Source organism: Prenolepis imparis, unplaced genomic scaffold, assembly GCF_030444845.1.
Source record: "Prenolepis imparis isolate NDT839.2.m4 unplaced genomic scaffold, iyPreImpa1.0 SCAF_2, whole genome shotgun sequence".
Classification (NCBI taxonomy): domain Eukaryota; kingdom Metazoa; phylum Arthropoda; class Insecta; order Hymenoptera; family Formicidae; genus Prenolepis; species Prenolepis imparis.
In genome coordinates, this window is record NW_028141160.1 from 7,492,473 (window position 1) to 7,517,992 (window position 25,520).

The 25,520-nt window shown below is 35.2% G+C and overlaps 1 protein-coding gene across 1 annotated transcript in view; it reads right to left on the reverse strand.

The window, feature by feature from the left end:
- Liprin-gamma (liprin protein kazrin) overlaps window positions 1-25,520 on the reverse strand; it is a 96,200-nt gene that overhangs the window by 44,095 nt on the left and 26,585 nt on the right. Inside the window, exon 4 of the mRNA XM_083032745.1 lies at window positions 22,440-22,552. Coding sequence (XP_082888871.1) covers window positions 22,440-22,552 — 113 coding nt within the window. The remainder of the gene's footprint in view (window positions 1-22,439; window positions 22,553-25,520) is intronic.

Consider the following 25,520-nt stretch of genomic DNA (forward strand, 5'->3'; position numbering starts at 1 on the left):
TATAGTAGTTAATATTTTTTTCCACGTGAAAAATTTCTTTGAATTATTAAAGATGAAAAATTGTCGACTCGAATCTTCCGAATCTTAAGGAAGGTTACGATAGACAACGACACTTTATATATTCATCAATTAATTTCACGGAGATCTATGATCCATTCCTAAGTCGAGTCGTTAATGATCTGCATCAGCATGCAAGACGCATCGTTAACGATCGGGAGCGAGTTAGGAGAGGGTGTTTTCATAAAGAAACTCATGTATAGAGACTGACAGCTGAGTTTAATGAGTAATTTTCGTGCGGCGGGCGAGAGAGTCGATAGACCCTGTCGCGGGCGGTGAAAATCTAACGAACGAGAGGGAGATGAGAAGCGAAACGTGCTGACGAAAAGCAAGCGGCAACACCTGCCGCGATCGTTTTGGCAGACAGGCGAGAAAAAGAATACGAGTTTATTTTAGAACTGTCGGGGCGGCAGCTTGCCTCTCAGTCAATCAGAAAATCCGACGGTCTCTCTGGCGAGAATACAAACGATTCGGTAGGATGATCCCCACCGGCGAATTATCCCCTCCTCCGTGAAACATCGATCCATCGAATAGTACCAGTCGAATCTCGATATCGAATTCCAGATTGCAACATGCAAATCGCGATCGTAACCTTTGGACGGCGTGTCAAGGATGCTCTCGTCTCTCGTTTATGGGAAAGGAATTAATTAATAATGACATTATAACGGGAGAAACTTTCTATTTGTCGCTCCTGCAAATATAATGTCTAATTTTGCGCTTAAACGAATTAATATAAGTTTTCGAAAGTGAATTAAAATATACGATAAGAAGTAAAGTTGGCGATATTTTTATCTCCCTAAGCTAATTCGCTTATTACGTCGGAATATCGACCCGCTCGATAATATCGTCGTAAACTTAATCCAAGTAATTTAAGAATTTCGCTGAAATCACGAGAGAGAGAGAGACCCTCGGAGTTTGCCCTCTCTTACTAATTATGAGCGCGAAACTTCCTCCCTCCACCCCTTTCCCTATCATCCCCTTGTCTGGAGTCCCCAGGTGTCGACGCGTCGACGAAGAAAGAGAGGGATTTTCATTTCATCGTGAAGTCGCGTATGAAATATGCATTGCTCGATGCATCCGCGATTTTTCATCGGGCACATAACCCTTTTCCCCTCTCCCCTGTCTTCTCTTGAAACTGCTGCTCGTCCTCAACTTATGCACACGTATTTCGTAAATGTACGACGCATACGAAGTATACGAGATTGAGAACCGCAACCAAATTTAAAAATTCCACCCCAATAATTGCAACTCGATAATTTGGTCAGCTATAATTCATCGTTAGAATATCTCCTCGTTAACTTTAAATAATATATTGAAAATTTAATATCCTCTGGACAATGAGAATTTTAATTAACATGTATATGTGTGTGTGCGCATTTAATTGCCATTGTATAAAATTTATTAAAGCAACGCGACTGTTGGGTCAGCTTGCAATTTGCACGTCACGTCACGTTGAAATTTCAAACACTTTCATTTCGATGTAATTTTTTTTGCTTGCATTTGTGCGTCGAAGATGGAAAAATAAAAATGACACGCAGTGTGTACATCTCTTTTTTTCCCAATTTTCGCATCGTTTCGCCGACGTTTAATATATTATACGCCATTGCATATCCAATCGCGCTACTCCCGAAATTGCAAATAGCAATCGTGTCGGGGCTTTAACTGTGCACATACCATCGAAACGTCCGGCTAAATAAGGTACATACAGGCGCCCGTTCCAAGATTTATCCTCTCCTCTTGGAGAGTAAAAGTTCTCCCAGGTACATATATACTTTGCTTCCTCACAGATATGTGCCCTAGCCCCAGCCAGTTATCACTTTGAAATATCCTCGCGATGTATTTTACGCAATTCTCTCTTTAGCGCATTCTCCGAGAGAGAAGGATCGCGTTATCCAAAGTCCTTCATCATTTGTTAATTAAAATTCTTCAACGTCTCTCGTTTTCCGGGAAATTATCGAGACAATTTGCCGACTTTTCGCGCGCGACTTTGGGTTTTGTATTTCGCTCTCTCGTTAAAGATATAGGAAAGTATTCGCGATCCCTCTGTGTTTTCCGTTCGAAGTAACAAACTTGAAAAAACAAAATCCGAAAGATGAAAGGAAGACAAAGGAACGTGTCATAGCGTCGGCGAAATAAATTTCATAAACGAGCGCGAGTATCTTATTCGCTCGAAAAGAAAGCTGATCGAGATAATTAATATTATGCAAATTAAGAGACCTCTCTGCGGACAGTATAAGATATTAGTCCGTCAATTTTTTTTAGCACGATATTTTGATCAAAGCGTTTATATGTGAGAGAAATGGCTCGATAGATTGTCAGACCGTCTGATGCAGACAGCTGTCAACCGTGCGGCTCGCTCGTTCGTTCGATCTAGGTGCTGCCCGCTACGTATTTAAGGGTCGGCGTTACCCATATCACGCGCGCACACGCCATATACTGTCCAACTAAGTTAGCCGGGTCCAGCATATGGGTCTCTCGTTTGAGAGATCACATTTTCGTTCGCCAATGGACGCGAGGCGATACGAAGTGGCTGATGCTATCGATGTTATTACCAGCAGACCCGATACAGTCCTTCTCTCCCTCTCTCTCATTTTCCCCGTCGAGAGAACCGAAACTACACTTTGCTCTGAAGATGTTCAATTATTGGTCGTCGATGCCGAACATAAAAATACAAGCGGATTTAAAGGGAGAAGAATAAATCGACAGAGAGCGGAGAGAAATAACGAGAGACAATAATGAACTGAAACATTGCGAGATTTGCAGGAAAAAAACAAAGGTAGTAGTTATACGTATATAAAGACTTTGTTTTGATAATAATGTATGTACGTTATTTTTTACGTGAAATTTTTGACTACAGACGCGAATAAAATAACATGGTTATTTTAGACAATGACGCGGATTTGGAAAATAAATCTTTAATTCAAAATCTGAAACGCGAAATGTATACCGTTCGCTATTTTTCGCTCGTATTTTGATCACTTGCGCAAATATGTACATATATTCGTCTACGAAATGGTATATCAGAAAATCGGCGCGATCGATAAATACCTTCTTTTTATGCGCGCGATAAATCGAATTTACTCGCGCGGAATGACAATTTGTAGTCTCGCCGATACGATTCGGCTTATTTCCCTACGGATTTTTCGCGGTTGCAACTTATTCATTTCCGGACGAGGCGAGTCCCTCGCGGAGAGAGGCGAATAACCCTAGTTCATATGTAGGATATTTACGAGCTTTTCAAATATTTTCCCGAAAACATAAGCGTGATGCGATACATTTATGCATCCACATATTTTTGTTAATATGTTTAAAAAAATATACAATAATTATATATAATAAATATATATTATATATATACATTATATATAATAATAATATATAATAATAATATGTTAAAATATTTATTTATATATTATTATTATTTTATGTTATAAAATATTTATATTCATCCTAATTCACAGTTGTATTATGCTTTTCATTTATTAATTATCTATTCTCGTTATTAATTATATTTTTATTTTGATTTTATACGCTCCCCAGCTTCTGCGTTTATTTTCTTTAAATGTTTCCTTTTCACGTGAACCGCAATTTACGAGAGAGAACGAGCTCCGCGCCGCGCAGGTATGACTGATATTTATATATGTATATGAGAAATATGATATGTGCAAGAGATGGCAAGATGAAGGCTGTCAGTCGCAAGGGGCGTTGCGGAATGAATTTATCGTGGAGAAGTAAATGGCGAGAAAGGGGCGGAGTAGGATCGAGAGAAAGATCGTTGAGAGTGACCTTTTTTTCCCTCTGCTCTCCAGAGGTATGCAGATGTCGGGAGGAGAAGGAAAAGGATGACGGAGAAATTAAAGTGGACACCGGCGGGAATTTTCTCGGCGCGGAACGGAAGAGAGAGGAAAAAATATATATATATATGGAATTCCCATAAACGAGGAGCGTCGTACTGCATTCATAATTATTAACTCTATTATTGATCTGGAGGGAAATTTTTACAGATACTTTCCGTGAAATTTTCATAATTTTTGCATCATTCAAAAATGCACGAATAAGAAATCAGCGTCAGCATGATGTAAAGATTGTTGAGGAAAAGAGAAAGAGCTATGTGAAAAAATAAAAGTGACATGGGAAAATAAAAGACCAGACACGCCCGGAGAATTTTCTGGACATGTTTGAGCATCAGGAATGACGGAGATATAGTAATTATCAAGTTTGTCCTTTTCTGGATGACGGGAAAGTAAGATGGATAGGCCGCGACGCGAAGTAGAGCGTGAAGGAAAGAGATAAATTGAGATAGAGAGACGAACACAGATAAAGAGAGAAGGTAAGAGGAAGAGGAAAAGGAGGAAGGAAAAAGGTACAGGGCGGAAAGGTAGAGGGTGAGAATAGGACGCGAAAGGTGGATGGAACGTCGTAAGAAGACTACAGAATGATGCAGTAGCTGCGCATCACCGAAAGCGGCAGCCGCCACTCGAATTTATGAAATTGCAATTCCGGCCGCCTCGTTGCACCCGCGTCGGAGCAATTTGTCTCGCGACGTATAGAGGCAAAATAATCCCGAGCCTCTCCTCTCCTATCTCTCCCCCAGCTTTTTCCCTCCTCCTCGCGGAATCGCGTCGTTGTAATTGCAGCGAGTTCGAGTCACGTAGTGCCGATATCGATTTCCGCCTCGAGCGACGACAATCCGCGAAGACAACAACGATTTCCGTCGCGCGCAAAGTGATATCATTCGGGTGTATCGGATTTAATTGAGGAATGCGACACCGAAAAGGTGATAACGAGATCTAACATTTCGATAAATTTTTGAAAAATCGAAAAGCTTGTTAAAATCTCTATACATTTTTTTTTACATAAATAAATGCAGAATAAGTTTAGAGAATTTTTTGCTGTCTCTTGAGAAGAGAGAGATGCTTTAAAATTAATTTCTTTTCCAAATAAAAAACTATCGATCAGTGATTTTATAAAAAAAAAAAAAAAATCATTCCGCGATTAAAATTGCAAATAAAATTGAAAAGTCTGAATAGATTCTGAAATATAATACTATTTGTTAGCGCGAAATATTCAAAATTGCGCGCAAAGTGATATCATTGGCGTGTATTGGATTTAATTGAGAAATACAACTCCGAAAAGGTAATAACAAGATCTATATGTTCCAATAAATTTTTGGAAAATCGAAAAGCTTCATAAAAAAATCCCTATATATCTTTTTTCTTGCAAATAAATACAGAATAAGTTCAGAGAACTTTTTGGTGTCTTTTGAAAAGAGAGAGATGCGCTAAAATTAATTTTTTTTCAAAATAAAAAACTATACCCTATCAATCAGTGATTTTATAAAAAAAAAAAGAAGAGAGTCATTCCGCGATCAAGGCTGCGAATAAAATTGAAGAGAAGAGTCTCTAAATCTATTCTGAATAATCGAATTCTTGTCGCTTGAAAACCACTTCATACATTTTCAGATGTAATGGTCCTATTGCATTACACGTATTTAGCATTCTTCTCGTTACACGGGATATTTGCATTCTCATATACATAGATACCGAGTGCTATCGAACATACGTACATATATCCGTTTCGCAGGAATAATCATAACGCATGCGATACACACACGTAATAACGTTTCATTATTAATGAGCAAAACGGAATAAATGTTAAGGGGGATGAATATTAAATCGGCAAGGCCGCGAGTGACATGAAACATTTATTAGCCGTCGTGTATTATTCCGCGAATCCCGAGATTTCGCATGAAATTACAATTTACAACGTCAAGAATAAAAGTGGATGATGTCAATGAGACGCGCATTAATCGAATCGTGATTAATAAATCGTGCGAATCGCGAATCGGGACGACAATTTTTAGTTCAATATTATTTTTTTTTGTTTTAAACTATAAAGAAAAAAAATGCATTTCCAAAGAGAGGTGACGCGCCGAAATACCGGGCCATTCGAGCGAGAGGATACGCGGCACGTGCTGCTATTTAAAATAACACCCGGTATCGCGGGTGTTCCTCGGGCAGATGCCGTTTCAGGTTTCTAATGTGGGCCAAACTTGCAGCATCCAAGGTAAACCTGTTTTCGCTTCTGTACATACGAGCGTCGAAGTACTTTCCTCTCCAAAAATGGAAATCGAAGAACGCCATTAGTTTATGAATGTACGGTCGGCTTAAAATAGAAAAACCCAAACGTCACGATTTTCGAGAGCTGTTTCTAGCTCTAATCTCTATCTAATCTTAATTTATTTCTCTCATTCTCTCGCGCGAATTATTACGACGTTAATTAACCATTGGAGTTGTGATATTAGACATATAGGATTATTATTATTATACATTATATATATTTATACATATTATATATACATTATATATACATATGTATCTATATAAATATATTATATTTATATACATTATTATATATATTTTTATGTTATTTATTGTATATATTTTATTTGTATATATACTTATTATTTTATATATATAATATATTTTAAAAAGATATACATATTTATAATAAATTATAATAAAAAACTATATATATTTATTTATATATTTCATTATATATATATTATTTATTTATATATTTTAATATATATATATATATGTATGTTTAATATATAATATCTATCACTAAGAGAATTTTCTCTTAGAATTTACCCTGGAAATCGTGGTAATCGTGGGATAATATGGTATGAAAAGAATTTTATGAGAATTTCTCTGATTAATATTTAGCACAATAAAAATAATATCTATTACAATAAAATAAAAAATATGTTTGATTAATTTTACTAAACTGTATGGTAAAATTAATCAAACATATTTTATATTTTATTGTAATACCTAGATATTATTATTTTTATTAAAATAAAATATTAATCAAAGAAATTCTCCTAAAATTCTTTCCATACCATATTGTCCCATGATTACTATGATTTTCAGGGTAAATTCTAAGAAAAAATTCTCTGTGTGTATATATGTATATATGTATAATATATAATTATTATATATATTATATATATTGGAGTTGATTTCATTTAATTTAGAATAGAGAGGTGTCTGAATACTTGGTGTGTTACTAATAGGAAATATCCCGCGAGATGCTCTCGAATATAGCAATCCGCCCTATTTCATGCTTCCAGAAGAGAGACGTGTTACCGTTATTACGGTGTTGCGCGCATACAATAAGTTACGCGTAATCACAGCGGGGATAATAAACGCGTGCAACAAAGTGTGCCGCGGTTTCGAGGCACGTCTCATCAGTTACTGTTGCGCTGAGTTAACGCGACTAATTGTAGATATAACAACGCGCGCGCGCGGGCACATTGTAAGCTTACATTATATACATGGTGCTTATATGCGACTTACGTAACTGTTTATGTCTAAAGTTCAGGTCTCATTTAATCGCGTGTTCACATCCGAGGACGCTCCTCTCGGTGAATCTCTCGTAATTCTCAAAAACGATTACCGTCTCGTCTCGTTAATTGTTTAGAAAACTTCAGTTATAAAACTGTTACGATGATCTTTTCACGTGTATACAGCTTCCTCTTCGCGCATCGAATGTTATATTAAATAAAATAAGTTTTAAAACATTTTCTCCACCATAATTAATAAAATTACGTGCAACATTTTATGAGAATTATGGAAAAATAATATAATAATATTAAATAAAATATTTTTTAGAACTACACAGAAAGAATTGTCTCTTAGAATTCACCCTGAAAATCATGGTAATCGTGGGACCATATGGTATGGAAAGAATTTTATGAGAATTTCTCTGATTAATATTTATCACAATAAAAATAATAATATCTATTACAATAAAATATAAAATATATTTGATTAATTTTTCTATGCAGTTTAATAAAACTAATCAAACATGTTTTATATTTTACTGTGATAGATATTATTATTTTTATTGTGATAAATATTAATCAGAGAAATTCTCATAAATAATTTTTTCCATATTATATTGTCCCACGATTACCATGATTTTCGGAGTAAATTCTAAGAGAAAATTCTCTCAGTTTTAAATAATTTTGAAATTTTCTTTTTCTTTCTAAGATGATGGCCCAAGATAATTAATGTAAATTTTAAGAAGATTCTTATTAAGGAATATCTTCGTATAAATAGCGTGTGAAATGCAGAGAAAGAGCGAAAGAGAGAGAGGGAGAAAATGTCCCAGCGTCTTTCGCCGGTTGGGATAATTATAGGCATGGGTGCATAATTCCGCGAGCATGTTAAGCTTTCGTATTCATCTGTCACGCTCCCAAGAAGTACACTGTATTTAGATCCATCGTGACATCGACTAATAACCGTGATATTTGATATCAATAATCTAACATAGTTAACGAAAATAGTGACGTCCTTACAAGTTCACACATGCCCATATAATAATTAATAATATTTATAACCTATATATAATATAATTAATAATATAATAATCTATATAAACAATATAATAAAATCTTGTGTAAGTCTTAATTGAGAAAGTGAATGTATAAATATGTTTATTATCTGATAATTAATTAATTCTTTTTGAAACATTTGATTTTTAATTTTTATTCAAAATGTTATAGTAAATGTATAAGTTGCACATCATATATTTAAATCTTTTATACTTTTGAAAAATGACAATGAGTTTTAAAAATTGCAATATGTATTTATACCTACATATATATATATATATATATATATATATATATATATTTCTCATTTCGTTTAATCTAATCGAATATAATTACGCGCGCAAAGCGAGGTTATATTAGTCTTTGATAATAAAATATTGCAATGCATGCATAAAAATTATTATTGCAATGCATGCATAAAAACATATTAATTATGCAATGCATAAAAATGCAATATTTGAACCTTTAACAGAAAATTCAATGAAAAAAATAGAATCTTTCGATATAAATACCTGCGCTTAGACTCGCACATCTTCATACACTCACTACGCTGCACGTTTCACGCGGGACTCAACACCGGCCGCAAGACTCTGCGACAGTACTGGTGGCGCCATCTGACGGCGAAACCCAACATCACAGCCAAGAATGAACCGAGCTTGGCGGAGCACCTCGCAACATCTCTCTCTTTCGATACTTTCATTAGACTAGCGTGTCCGATGCGTCTGCTACGCTGCACGTTTCGCGGGAGACTGATCCTCACCATCGACCGCAAGATTTTGCGCAGCGGTGTCGCCAACTGACGGCGAAATCTAACTTCACAGCCAAGACTGAAGCCGCGAGCAGCGAGCTAAGTCAACAGTCTGCGACCGAGTGCGGCGAAGATCGTTTCGTTCGATTAGACTCGGAATCTTTTTTCTTTTCTCTTTGTAGAGTACTAATTGTAAGTACCAAATGACAGAACCTGCTGCTTCCTATTGACAAGTAAACTTACCAAAAATGTTACATTCAGATTTTTTCAAATTTGACATAAATGTAGAATTACCAAAAATATATGTGACTCATATTTTTTTATTTGTGCTTATAAACTGTTTTACATAGTTAATATCTCTTCAATATTCAACCTTCTACTATTATATAAGTACAACAAAAATGCATAAGAAACCAAATTTATGCAATAAATGCAAGATATAGAAGTTTTTTAAATCGCTAATTATGAATGTAAGATTTACAAAATTATTTGTTTAAATAATAAAATAAAGTAGCAAAAAAAATTGAAAAAATAGTATAAATAAACTATATGTTATAAGAGTTATTCAGATAAGTGATTCTAAATATGACATTAAATTTTTAGACTGCATTGTTTAAAAATTTTTAATTATTCAAACAATAAACGATTTAAACAAATCAGCAACAAGCTTTAAAAGAATTGAAATGCTTTATAGTGGCTTAAGTTATAGAGAATTTTTGGATATTATAAAGCATTTCAATTTTTTTCTTGTTACTGATTTGTTTAAGCGTTTATTGTTTTAATAATTTAAAACAATGCACTTTAAAAATTTAATGCCATATTTAAAATCACTTACTCGAATAATTCTTATAACACATGGTTACTATACTGTATTTTCCTTCTTTGCTTTTAATTTGTTTCAATATTTCATTATTTAAACAAATAATTTTGCAAATCTTACTTTACATTCATAATTAGTGATTTAAAAAATTTCGATATCTTGCATTTACTGCATAAATTTTGTTTCTTATGCATTTTTGTTGTACTTATAATGGTAGAGTGTTGAATCTTGAAAAGATATTAACTACCCGTAAAACCATTTATGAGTGCAAATGAAAAAATGCGAATCAAATATTTTTGGTAGTTCTACATTTGTGTACAAGTTTGAAAAAAATCGGAGTGTATCACTTAGGTAGGTTTATTTGCGAGTCATACGTATACATAGATATACCTCAATGTCCAGTTCATATTTTCGCGATTCGAATAGATTTGCCGGATTCGCTTTGCAGAAAAAACATGTTCTCGTCGCAAAATATCCGACTGCGAGGAGAAAAAAATAATTTCCGCGTCTCTATTTTCTCGCTTTTATATAAGATATATAGTAATAAAAAATATCAAAATAACGCGCTGGCAATTTCATAAGCTTTTCATGCGTTCGTGTATTTTACAGTAAAAATATTTGCCGCGAGTGTTTAATTTATATATGTTAATAATTCAGTTCCAGAAATATAATTCGTAATAAGTTTTATAATTTAGAAATAATCTCGATGCAAAAAGTTTTGATGATTTAACAAACTTATATTTATAACAATTTTATTAAAATATATTATAAATAAAGATCGCAATTACCTAAACATCTTTTAAAACAAATAAAAAAACAGATGAAATTATATTAAAGCAAAAATATAGTTGTGCCATATTAATATTGATTTAAAAAAAAAAAATCTTTCTTAGTATTTGCGGAGATCATATAATTTCTATGAAACTGGTTGAGTTTATATTAAAATCGCACACACAAAATATATTGTTCCATAATTCTCATACAATGTTACACGTAATTATTAGCACAAATCTCTCGAATTTGACAGATGGCTTCCATCACGTCACACACATGACGATACTCATTTGCAAACTGGTTCACCCAGGAAGGTTCACATCGGGAGGAGTGCATTTCTGCGTGCGCCGGAAACTCTCTCTCGGCTTTTCGAGGATCACGCGGGCGCGGGTAAATAGCCAATTCGCCGCTTTGTAGTGGACGAGGTCCAGGCCGCAAGGCGCGTTTCAAATGCAAATACTAAAGGAGGAAGAGGTGAGTCCCGCGCGCGCACAAACCGAGCGGCTTAACTGTTCCGTCGACGGCAGTAAAGTTTTGAAGCCCGATAAAAAAAACAGGGGGGAAAGCAATTTCCTACTCGCCCGCGGAGCTCGCGGAAGCGGAATTTCATAAACGTGGAGGTAAAAAAATATTCAAGAAAATGTAAACTACGGCAGACTCTCTATACGCGAGGAAAATTACGATGCTCGGCGAAATGCGCGAGCTCGCGACATGAAAACGACAAATTTCGGACGAGTATTTCTAAAGAATAACGCGAAGTGATTAGAAAGATCCACGAGTTCGTTGATGCGACATTATTCTTGTTCTTATTTATTCTTGTTTTTTAATATTTATATTTATTTATTGATTTATTCCGTGTGACATTTCTCACATATTTTGACAAGTTCAACTCTGTAAACCAATCGATGAGATAATTTCCCGAACGTAAGTATTCCATTTTCCTTCGAAAACAAGTATAATATTGAGAAGAAAGAAGATTGACGAAAGTGTATATGCGTTTTTTTTTCGGGAGATCAACACGTTTCATACACGATTTTTCATCCTATAATCCGCTATTCGATACTGACTAAAATAGATGAAATATAGTCCGCCCGGTGGTTTCTGGCTTTGGCATTGTCGATTTAACGGAGAAATATTCGATATCGCCCGTATTCTGCGTTTCAGAGACAAGATGAACTGATTCAGAATCACGCAATAGGAAAGAGAGAATTCTGATGGATATTTTTGGGGATCCGTAATATTATTTTATTCAAATTCAATGTAAATACGATACGATTAATAAAACAGTAAAAAATAAATGTAGGCAATAATAAACTTTACTTTGATATGCAATGATATTCAATAATAAACTTATTCATTTTTGAACGCGAATTTCGATTAATTATTATATTAATGAAATATTCTTCATTTTTTTTACATAATAACTAATTACTTTATCATCGGAAAAATTTTTTAAAATATTTTCTATAATTCTTCAATTGTTAAAACGCTTGTTGAAACAATTTCATTGATAAAAATTATAAATTAAAACGGCATTTACCGTTGGAAGAGATGATAAGAGAAGAGATAAACAAGCGCGCAGATTAAAACATGCAATTTTAAATATACGCGAGATATATGAAAATATCGCGTATTTACTTTTTATAAATATTATTTCGCAGTCGATTTAATGATAAATGGAGTTCTTTCTATCTCTCTTGGAAATAACATCATAATATTATATGATATTATAGATGAATTAAAGGGACGCAATTAAAAATTAATTGGCTGCACAATCGGTTTAAATATTAAATCGCAGTTCGGCATAACGAAATTTTCTGTATGGTTGATAAGATTTGAGAGAGAATGAGAGAGAGAAAAAGGAGGCTGAGCGAGTCAAATAGATTTTTCGTGGATCTGATTTTGCTCTTCTTCGATGAAACGAAACTGAAGAAATGTAATTTTAATTACTGCCAACTCTTCATTGAATTTTCAATATTCATATATTTACAATTGATGGTAAATTAAATGTATTATTTTTAAAATATAATAATTGATTTTTTATGAATATTTTTATAAATATTAAATATTTGCAATGTAATCAATTTTTTTCTATTTTATACGCGAATTTTGTCGACTTTATTTTTAAAAAATTAGTATTTGTTTTTACACGCAGTTGAATATTTTTTCAAGCAGTTAAATATATTTCTCTCACCAATTATATCCATGATATATATTTTCCGCGTAATATTTAAAGTATTCCGATTATGCGTTTTCTGGTGCAAAATTAATTGCAGTCGGTGCGAAACCGGTTAAATCGGAGAAATCGATCCCGAATCATCGTTTTCACACAGACAATCCCGATGACAAAAGCTACGCTAAAATTGTTTCCGACGTATTTGACACATTATCGTAAAACCGCTATCGAATAGTTTGACTTATTGCTTTACATTATTTGGTTTCAATCCAAAATGGTCCATTGAAATGCATTGTGCAACAGCTGTGTGCGGGAGGGAAACGTGGATGGATAGGAAATAGCAAGCATGTCGCTGTCAAATCGGTTTACGAAATTCCGATGTAAGCTCCGTAACCGTATCCCTTCGCTATTTTTCAGGAGAAAAAAAGAATTAAAAAAAAAAAGAAAAAAAAACAAGCGGATGACAGGCTTGGCTCGAAAGTGGCTGACAGACGCGACATTTTCTTTCATCGTCCCCCACCGGCCAAAGAGAATTGGAGTGGAAACGTAATAGTCGGAGTGACACGCGGGTTAAAGAAGTTTAATCCATTACGGTTACTGTTAGGGCACGTAAAACGACCATGTTACATGCTCGCGAAAACAACACGCGGATACGACTGTTGCGGCTATTCACGCTCGTGTATATAGAGAATCATCGTGACTTTCACATAAGCGCGATCGGACGCGGTGAATATCTTCTGCCCCGCTGTGTTTTTCATTCGCGCCATTTATGCGGTGTATATGCAAGGAGAGAGCTCGAAGCTAAAATAGTTAATATTCAAAATGCTAATTTAAAGAGCCGTGAATAATTGAAAAATATTTATCGCATAAAAAGTCGAATATAAAATCTTGTACATAAAAACATGTAATTTCTCTGCGTGTATTATTGTACGTGATTAATCATGTGTACTGGCGAATCCTAGGGGAAACAAAGGGAATTTTGGAGTTAAAAATCCTTCCAAATTAAAAAAAAAACAATTATATTGATTTCATGAGTTAACGCTGTCTATTGAAGATGTTTAAATTTTAAAAATATTACAACTTTTTAAAGTGTGTAAAAAAATTAAAAAATATACATGAAAAATGTAAAGGAAAATAAAAAAATAAATTAAAAATATAAAAAAAAGGAAGAAAGTAAATATGAGATCAGAAGTTTCATGTTGTTGATCCTGGAGTAAAAGCTAAGCTTTAATAAGAAAAATATCAAACCAATTTTGGTGAAATCTTTCCCATTATCGATATCAGAATCCGCTGGAATCATGTGTATATTAAATTTCTCGTCGTTTGTCAATTGAGGCGAAATTTCAATTATAGTCGAATAATAAAAATGTTATCAAAATGTAAGAGCGGCGTTTAAACATAAAAATTCATTGCGTATGTGATAAATAATCCGAGCGAGGATTTTAATTCTGAAAGACTGTTCGATGAATCGTTAATAATAATATAAATTAACAATATTATGAAATTTAATTCCTGTGTTCCTTCATAAATGCGAATACCTATAACGCTGATTTTACGTGGAATTCACTTTTTATTCCCAGCACCTCGCGTTTCGCGACTGTCATGTAAACGAAATTTTTACATCGCTCGGCTTTCGCGCGCGGACATTTCGTGACTAATCCAAACGCCTCGTAAATATTTCCCTCGTAAAAAATGTGTCGAGGATCCTTCGCAAATTGCAAGCCACCGAAAAATGCACTCTGCATACGTTTAGTTTTCACTATATGTGTAATAACTTCGTTGTACGCGGAATGATATAAACGACAAATGTAGCGAAAAGAGCGTGCTCTAATATGTAAATACGCTGAATTATACAATAAAGAAGTACAAATCAAATTATTTTACAAGTTTGCAATCCGAATAAAACAAAAATGATAAATGTAAAATTAAAAATGAAACAAACGAAGAGAGCTCTACGTATATACGCTGAATCATAAAATAAAGAATATAAATCAAATTATTTTAGAAGTTTTTACAGTTGCAGTAAAACAAAAATGTTAAATTAAAAATGAATAAAATTAAAAATACAAACAATGAATGAAATTGAAAGAGAGAAAATATTTTATCTAAATGAAATATATTTCCGCGCTCAATTTTAGAGTTTGATATACGATGCCAAGATCTTGTTGCGAATGCAGTATCACGTCGCCGAATCATTCGGTCTTGCTCCAGATTTGCTTTCGCATACAACGCGAGCTCGATCTTCGTCTAAGCAAACACTTCAAGTTCGTTCAAGTTATGACAAGAGAGGCGTGTACATCGAATTTCGACCGTCCAGAGTACAAGAGATGTTCTTGAGCAAACAAACAAGTTGTCTAATATGTACCGTGCAACTAACTGTGTTAATAACGCGCGAGCAGCTTCCTATCTCCGAAAGGAAACATCGACTCTTGACTGCTTTCATGTGTTGAGCGTAAGTAAATTTGATAACGTATATAAAAAAAAAGTATAATTTAGAATATAAAAGTAATATTGAATTTTAAGAACGTCATTTTTTCTCGCTGCTTCGTTTATTTTTAATTTTTCATTTTACTATGTGTAATATACGTTTATCGCCCGTTAAATCGTGTGAGAAAAATCTTATTCTCGGACATAAAGACTGTCCGGATCAAGCGACACTCTCAATTTCTCTCGTAAAACGTTCGAGTCATAAAAAAAAAGAAAAAAAAACGCGTTTTACTTGACTCAACGTTCATTTTTCAAGCACTGACTGATTTTTCAAAGACTAACTGTTCGTTACTTTTCCAGGATGACAAATTCTTTTTTCATAATAATCACTGCCACATTGTCGCTCGATAATTTCTTCTACATCGAGCTTGATTAATCGCGCAAATAAGATATTCCGTTGATTCCACCGTTCTTTTCTTTCTTTAAAGATTTGATGTAAAAAGACTGTCAAAATAAATATTTGGAGAAAAGAGCCACAATTTCATATTAATATATATTTTCATTATTTAAAAAGAATATTTTATATTTAAATATTATATATTATATTGCTATTACGCGAAAAATAATACGGCGGAGTGGAAATTATTTTATTCATTAATCTTTAAATCCACAATGCGAGAGAAATTATATATTTTCACTGAACTGATTCCTTCTCTTCGTTTTACATTTCACGCAGACAAAGGGGAAACATTTTGTTAAAAAAAAATAAGAAAAGAACTTTTCGCATTTCCTGCGCTCGAGATAAAATAGATGGGAAGAGAAAAAAACACGCGCATGTGAAATCAGTGGCTTTTTTATCATCTTGTCGTCATTTCATCCCTCTTCGTCATTTCGCGACGATGTTTGTTCAGCCGCTAAATGGCATCCACCTTCTCTACTCTTGATGAATCCTCTCGGCTTTCTTCATTCGCTGCCTCTCGTTGCGGTTGCTATTTGTGTGCACGATATCTGTGATTATGCGCGACGGCTCTTAATGCATCCATTTTAGCTTTCAGCGTTCAACATTAATTATTAGAGATAATAATATTCATGGAAAGGAGATATTTTTCACATTGTGCGTGTTTCTTAAATACTTGAATATTTAAAATATTCTAATAATAATTGCCAATTTTTTAAATGCAAAAACACTTTTTCACTATTTAAATGTGTTTAATTTGCGTTTTGTATTTGGTATTTAGTTTTTAAGAAATTTAATATATTTGATACATATATACATATATAATAATTTTATACGATGTATATACATATATATATTAAAATTATATGCGATGCATGAAATTATTTTGTTGAAATAATCGAAGAATTAAATTAATTATTAATTATTAATATGCGAGTACTTTCGCTATCTTTCGCGCCACCAGGGAATGCGTTCAGGAATAGAAAAGGATAAATCGCAAGGATTATGTATATATATATTCATTCCACATGAACACAACAGCGTATCATACGTAAAATTTAGACGTAAAAGATTTCCCTCCCGCCGAGTAATCGTACTTTTTCCTATTTCTCGTAATTTACGTAGACGCCTTTATTATACTCATTCATTAGCGGATTCTGACGTCGATAATAGGAGAGATTTCGACAAAATTATTTGATTTGATATTTTTCTTTGGGTATCAAAGTTTAGCTTTTACTCCAAGGATCAACAAGATAAAACTTCTGATTTAATTTTTACTTTAAAAAAAATTTTTTATATTTAAAAAAATTATTTTTTACTTTTTTCATACATTTAAAAAAATTTTTTACACACTTAAAAGATTTTTTTTCTTTATTATTTATAATTGTCCTTGAATTCTATTTAACCTAAATTTAATTCTATTTAACCTAAACATCTTCAATAAACGCGTTAAATCATGAAATCAGTATAAGTAATTATTTTTTAATTTGGAGGGAAGGAGTTTTAATCGCAAAACGCTCTCCCCTTTAGGATCTGCCAGTGTACTCATTGTACGATTTTTTTTGCCCACGAGGACGGCCACGCCACATACGCAAGGTCGTCCCTCGGGATTGTCCTTATTACTCTCGACATCGTCGAGAGCGCCATACTCCTCCTCTCCATCTCCCCTCTTCTCTCGTTCGCACCTGCGTTTTTTTTTCTCCAATTTCTCCGATCGATACGATCGACCCAAGCCTCCATCGCACGCAACTTTGACGACTCTCGCGAGACTCCCCGAGACGAGATATTTCGACGTGCGGCAAACCCCCGAGTTTGCGTTAGCCAAACTTATCTCAATTAAAAATAGAACGAGTACGTACCATAAATTTGTTAAAGTTGCAAATTTTATGGAAACTCGCGCGCTCCCGAGGAAAGTCCTTGCGACGTGTTCGGTCGCGAGGAAAGCCGTATCATTTTCGTAAACTTCATTCGGCCTAGGTATTCCTCCGGCGAGGTTTCCGGCGACGCTTCTCATCGCGACGAGACGAACGAAGCTCGGAGTTTCAACTCCGAGATATCGCGAGGCGTATATAGGTACATCGACCGTATACGGCAGCTGGGGAAACTTTGTTACCGGCTCCGTCAGCGCGTATCCGCCCCGCGGTGAACGCTTAGACGACATTACATATGCCCGATTCATATGCCTCGTCACGTTTCTCCTTTTCTATATATGTCCTGCGACTGCAGGAGCAGCAACCCTCATCCTCTTTGGGTTCGCAGTTCGTTTCTCTCTCTCTCTCTCTCTCTCTCTCTCTCTCTCTCTCTCTCTTTCCCTCCGCTTAGTCTCCGTCTCTTCTTGCCTGGATACGCTCAGGAGATCGAAATTCAAACGCGAGTCGCATAATGGTGCGATTTTGCCTTGAAACGTCGACTGGAAATTCTCCTTCCGCCGGATATTGCTCGGCGGCCGATTGATCATCTTTTGGGTATCGCAGACGCGATTGAAAACGCGACATGTCTGACTCAAAGGCGCTTGTAACGCATGTAAGAGCTGTTTGTACCCCTTTTGTGTCGAGGGATAGCAAAAGCCGGCCAATTTTTCGATGCATATAACGGGTAGACGCGGTCATTGACATTCGATCGCTCGATGATTATGCGACAGAGTTAATATTCTCTTTCTCTCTTAAATTGAATTGATCAAAACGTCATTAAAGCAGCGACGAAATTTCAGTCAAGATTAGTGAGCTTTTTACTGATTTTCAGCGAAAACATTCACACTTTGCTCTCTCATTTTACTTTTTCACTGATTGTAGCAGTAAGATTATAACTAACATTCAAATTCATAATTATATATTATATTTCTTTAAATGTGATAAATTTATAAAAAATGAATAAAACACTTTTTGTCAAACTCGGGTATTTTTTTGACAAAATATATTCCTATGAATTTATTTTATATATAATATATTACAATATATAAGACACATTATCACTGATTTTTTTACTAATAACACACTAATAATAAACTGATTTTATTTAAGGAAAATCCTCTGAACAATAATATTATAATAATTTTATAATAACATAAAAATAAGGAATATATTTTATTTTTTCACACTTTGCACGCATTTAAAGAATTGTTTTTCATTTCTATTTTCTAAATAATATTATTTAAATTATTATATATATAATATATTATATATAATTATATATAATTATTATATATATATTTAGAATATATATTTTAAATATATATATATATATATTATTTATATATTTATTATATATATAAAGTAAACGTAATCTAGAATCTGTAATCGACATAATTGATACGCGGTACTCACTCAGCCAGATTGAAAAAGAAAGCTCTCTTCGCTAATCCGTGATATAACAGCGTCCTCCCGTTACGTCGCATTGGCAATCGGATGCAAATTACTTCCGCGATTTTTGCAATGTTTAATTGTGAACGCGAGCACGCACCGGCCCAATTTTAATCTCACCGTGACGATCGAGTGCTCGTGTACACCGTCAGCAAACCTGCCGAGCCATCAGTTTGATTGCATTAATCCCGAAATAGCCGCGTCCGCCACGTCCGAATGCTATTTGTCGGATAACGTGTTTATGCGCGACGTGTCGTGTGTGATTTAGCTATAATCCGAATCGCGCCCTTTCCGCGCCAAACCCATCCCCCCTCTCGCTGAAAATATGTCATTATTCGGAATGTTGTTCGTAGAAATTTTGCGCAACTTTTAACTCTGCTCGCGCAAAGTATTTTCGGGCATTAAAGTCTCTTTATATCGCGCGATTTAATTTTTCAGATATTGATAAATGTCCCGTAAAATATGGCAAAAATTTTATTTATATATATATATATTGGTGCTTCAGTCATTATCTCATTATCGTCGAAAATTTAATATATATATATAATGTTTTGCATCCGACTCTGTACTATAGTTGGGCGACGCGTAATAGCATTCCTTGCATTATGCCGCGTAAAACGCTTTGCAATTCACCGTCGCATCGTCGGTAATACGCCGCGAAATTAGTCGAGAGCGCCAGCATTAATCTATCCGTTGCGAAAATCATTATATCAAACATTAACAAGTTTGACGGCTCTTTTAACAGGGAGTGAGTGCTCTCGACGCGCGTTACGCATGCAATGACACGTCAAAATGAAAGTTCGATATACGTCACATTCTCCGTTCGCCTTTTATTACGCGAGAATACAGGGTAATCAATATCGGGCCGATATATATATATATATATATATATATATATATATATATATATTCGCGTCTCATATGAGAGAGGGCGGAATTTTTTTACACATATTCAATAAACGATTATATAAAACAGAGATACCGCAATTATTGAGACAGAGGGGATTTTATATTCCCGCCGTAATAGATTTATATTCGTGCCGTTTTTGTTCCGCGTATACTATATATGATATATATGTATATTCATAAACTTAATTAAGGCGAAATATAAAATTCCGCTACATGTATGTGTACCTTAATTAAATTATAAATCAATAGCAATTAGTGCTCTCCAAACATTGCGAACAATTGTTGAATGTTATATTAACTTTCGTGTACTAAAAACCGATATTAAAATGTAAATAAAATACACAGCGTCCCTTTCGATAGGAGATGAAACTCTATTTAAGGAAATGTAACAGTTGCACATTTTTTTTCGACATCTTTTAATTCAGGCAAAATTTCTCTTATGCATACTTTGATACATACGTCATTTACGCATTTCATCGCGAGAGTCTCTTTGAGATAAAGGGAGAGGACGATAACTTTTCGATCTCTATCCCCATCGTTGCGCAGATTGAATTCTCCTTTAAGCCTACTCAAGCATGATAAATATACAGCAGCCACAACTTTGGCTGATTAATTTGCATGTTCTTGACGTGCGACTTTGACCTTTCAATTTTAAACGAAAAACAGCTACTCGCTTTCGTCTTAATCTCCCCTCTCCTTACGATCATCCGGAAAAGCACGAATCGCTTCCGGGGGTTGGGGTTCGTTTAATTAGTAATACGAGCCAGGAACCCTGTTATCGCCGTTGGGTAATCGTAATTATTAAGTAAATGAAAGTTGTTGGAAGAGAGAAATTTTCTTTATTCATTTAATTCGTTTAATCTCTATTCATTTAATCGTGTTATCATTTTATCATTAAGCCATCGTATTCGCGTCGCTCGAAAACGTAGTTTTTAAATACAAATTCAGGTATAAAAAAGGACTAGTGAAAGCCAGACACAAATATTAGATGCAACAAAATTATTTTTAAATTCGCCTTTTGTTCTCCTTCTCGTTTTCGTTCGCTGCGAGGAAACTTATCAGGGATGTAGGACTTATACACGGTTTTTTTTACTAATTAATGTGTTGAAAATGATCCAAAGGAAAGATTGAAACATTCAAAATAAATGTAGAGAAATTTAAAAATAATTTTGTCTAATATTTGTGCCTGGCTCTTACTAACTCTAAATTTGTATTTATATAATCCTTTTCGATTTATTATTTTAATAGGATTTTTATCCAGATATGGGAGAGATTTTTCAGAAATAATACACGCTGTGGGGCTGTATTGATCTCGAGAAGATGGAATCGTACGAAACAACTGCGGCAAAGAAATTAAACGTCATCACGCGAAGGACACTTTTTCTACTGCAACCTTTATTCTGTTACTCTTATTTGCACGACGGACCGGGAGTCCGTCGCAATTACCATCAACCCTTTTCCCCTTTCCCACTTTGCACGTGCAATTCTTTTTCTCTCGCTCTCTCCGAGTTGCCACCTAATATATTTCTCTCTCATAAATATCGAGCAGTAGCCTTGCATAGGTAACAACGTGGTTGGCGATGGACAAAGGAACCCGCACTATCAATGAAGCGACCCCTCGTTCGTCTGACAATTAACTCCCTTCGGTTCCTCACTTTCTTGAAAATCGACCCGTAGAAGAGGCGCCTTTACCCCCCGACAATGGAGAAACATTTTCGGGTGGTTTTCGTTCCGAATAAACGCGCACGTCACTTTTCGACAGTCATGGAAAGATTTAGTCTTTAGAACAGAACCTATACATTTACACTTATTTTGTCTTATTTGCTATTTTTATATTTATTTTTTTAATTAAATTAATTATCGATCTTAGCAAAATCGAATTGTGCTATTGTAGAGCTTTTGCTTTAAGGAACATTTCCAACGAGAAACTTGTGTGTGGAATACATGCAGCTTTCTCGTAAAATAGAGCACGATCAGCGGGTTTCATGATATACTACACCACCAGCTCCTGATATAGACAATGGATTCCGATATCAGTGTATGTGTAGATAGCTCCTTATCTGTTCGATAATTAACCTCTTGGTATAGAGGCTGACTTGAATCACAAGTTTGCTATTGAATTCGAGACGCGGGACGATTTGTAATCGCGTACTTTAACGATATCGAGCTCCATCATCTCAAAGGTTCAATATTACCAAATTACGCTTATCCCGTATCTTCGATCGTAATTAAAAAAAATCTGAACAAACTGCAAAGTATATCATTTAAATCTAAATTCTGCGGAAAATTCGCAGACGTTGATGGTATTCACCTGTGCATCTGCAAGGATGCGCCGCATCAAGGCCAGGGTGGGGTGCGTTGTGAGGTCATCTTGAAGGGCAAGCGCCTCGCCTTCCTCGTTCAAATGATTCAGAGTCTTGAGAGCTGCAATCAAAGAGGAAAAAAAAAGAATTGAAACTATAAATCTTAACAGAACAAGAACGACGACGCGTTTGTAGACAGAGATTCAAGAAATTTAGGAAAAATACGTCTGATAAGAAGAAATGTCGGCGTAACAATAATTTTGCAGGTCGCTCGGGGCGCTAAGAATTCGGCGATAAGTGGCCGCCACTTTGCGGAGATCGCTGGCACGTTGGCTATGGCGCGCCGTAGGATCGCGGCTTAATCCTTTCAGAGACGTGCGAGAAGTCGAGGAATTCCCGAGCCCGGACTCGGACATGGTCCAAGATGGCCGGGCGGTCCTCTCTCGCTCGGACTCTCGTTCATCTCACATTATCTTCGCCTGGCCGGTGGCCGGGTACGAACGGCGAGATAATTGAATTCCCGGACGTGGCGCGAAGGTGGGAAGGGTGGCCCGGAGGGTTGCCAAACTGTTATCGACAAGTTCGTGAGAGGAAGCTCGTTTCGCAGAGCGACGCCCGAGAAACCTCAGGTTGGACGCGCGAGCTTATTCCTTTGCTTTCCGCGAAATCGCGCTTTAGAGATCTGCGCGGATATATGAGATATTTCGCTTTGACAGGGTGTCTACTCAAATCCTGTAAAAGATTCCCTTAGAATTTCCTGATCTTCCAGGTATTGTCGTTTAAAATTTCAGGTAAAATGAGAAGATTTGTAGATGTAGCCTTTTAAAAGTCTCTTTATTGTATACGCTTTGTAATGTTTTTCTATTCATTGCAAAGTTATCGTAAGAGTGCAATTTTTATAGCATTTGATATTGATTTATTAATTGTACAATTAATTTGGACAATAATAAAGGGCGATATATCACTATATCTAAATGCTACAAATATATACAAAAATATAAAGTAATACTAATTTATTTAAATATATTATCTATTAAAAAATTGAACAATTTTCTATGAAACTTACATAATAAGATCTTGATACTAAAAGTAGATCGTCAATAAAAAAATCACATAAAATTTTAATAAAAACTTAAATATTTCTCAAGCACTAAATAAGTAAAATTATCAAAGGCATATTTTTAAAAAAATTCCCTTAATAATCCCCAATCAAATTCTACGAGAATTCCCTGATGTTTCAAGATAGAACAAAATTTTCTGAGAATACCCAGGTTTTGAAGATTTTTCTTGGGAGTATACACTCTGTTTGATATGTGTTCGGTGTATTTCTAAATTCTAAATTTGCGCAAAGTTGGGTATTTACAAGCCTGAGGTTGGTGCAAATCAACGGAAGAATTTCATCGCGTCTCGAAGGGCTCTCTCTGTTGCTCATTTTCTTTTTTACAGAACGCCACCGTCAAAGGAAAACGGTAATTGCATTCTGATAAACGACCGACTCGAGAGAGAGAGAGAACGAGCGGCGACAGAATTATAATATACCGGATAATGCATTCTAGAACTCGGTGCGCGAGAGCTTAAACGCAATTTTAGCGAGTTGCGTATGCAGTTGGCGAACGCTCTTTGATGTGGCGTAAACAAAATTCGAGACGTAAAGCTCCGTAAACTGTAAACGGAGAGTTTCGCGATGTATATATCATAAGAGGGAGGCAGAAGGGGGTCTCGTTAAAAATGCATTTCGATCCCTCTCGCAAACTGGACCCGGGGAAAAAATTCAGGGACGGGTGATATAATTTTCAAAATCAGTGCAAAAAATCAAATCCGTCGCGGTGCTTAAAAATCCCTTCCTCCACCCCGTAAATTTATTATTCGAGAATTTTAAATCGCTTAAAGTTGAGAGCGCGTAATTGGATTAGCGGCGAGTTTCGCGCTGCTATTCCCGGTTGTGAAGATTTAATGACGTTTACCAGTTTACGTTTACTAGTTTACGTTCAATTCAATTTTAATCGAGCGCGCGCTCGATTTTTCGGACCCTTTCAGCGGAAACTTGGGCGAAGCTTTCGCGCAAGCGCGGAGCGAGCTTTTAGTTGTCGTCGCGTAATGAGAATGACAAGGTAGATAAGGGGGAAGAAGAGAGGGAGGGGACGATGAACCTGATCGCAGATTATTTGTTGGGCTCGAGTTGCAATTAAACGCAATTAAACTGCCGCTTGTGCGGCCCGGACGGAGGCTGCATCGGAAACACGTTTTATCGACAGATTCTCGTTTGCCGAAAGACAAAGGTCCCTTCTTCCTTCCTGTCGATAAGATACGAACTACCAGATCACGCCAGAGCCGGATCCTTAAAAGCCTCGATGCGCCCGGCAAAGTCTTTTCGTAGGAGAAAGGACGTATTTTATCGCCGAAGATCTCGAGAAACGACTTGTCGCAAGATTGCTTTCCGATCTCATGAAGGTCGAGAAGGCCGAACTTTACAAAGGTATCCTCCGCGCAAATAAAAGGAAAACGCAAGCGCAATCAAGTTGCCGGAAAATAACGTCAAGTGTATTGAAAATCTCCCTCTCTTCCTTCAAAAATCACGCACGCAAATATTTAAATTATAGGTTTTATTTATAATTATTTATTTATTATAATTTACTATTATATTTATTTATATATTATATATAATTTATTATATTATTATATAATTATAAATAATAAAAAAAATATATAAATATATAATTATATATAATTATATTTATTTATAATTTATAATTAAATTATAATTTATAATTTTTTAATTACAATTTAGAATGCGTTCGCGAAATTAGAATAATAAAATGTTGCAAAACTATATGTTTGTGTGTTATATACAAGTGGAAAATCATGCAGAATAGAAGAGAGTTGACAGCCCTTTAAATGTCTTCGTTTAAGCGGCTTGTTATACCGTCAGCTGAGATTTCTGTCTGTCATCTTTAAGTCGATTGATCGCGGATGAGCAGAAAAAAATACGCTCAAACGGGTAGATCAGCAAAGAGAGAGAGCGACCCCCTTTTTTCACGGAAGTCTGATCTTGAGGTTGTAGCTTGAAGCTCTTCAAACACGGCAGGAAA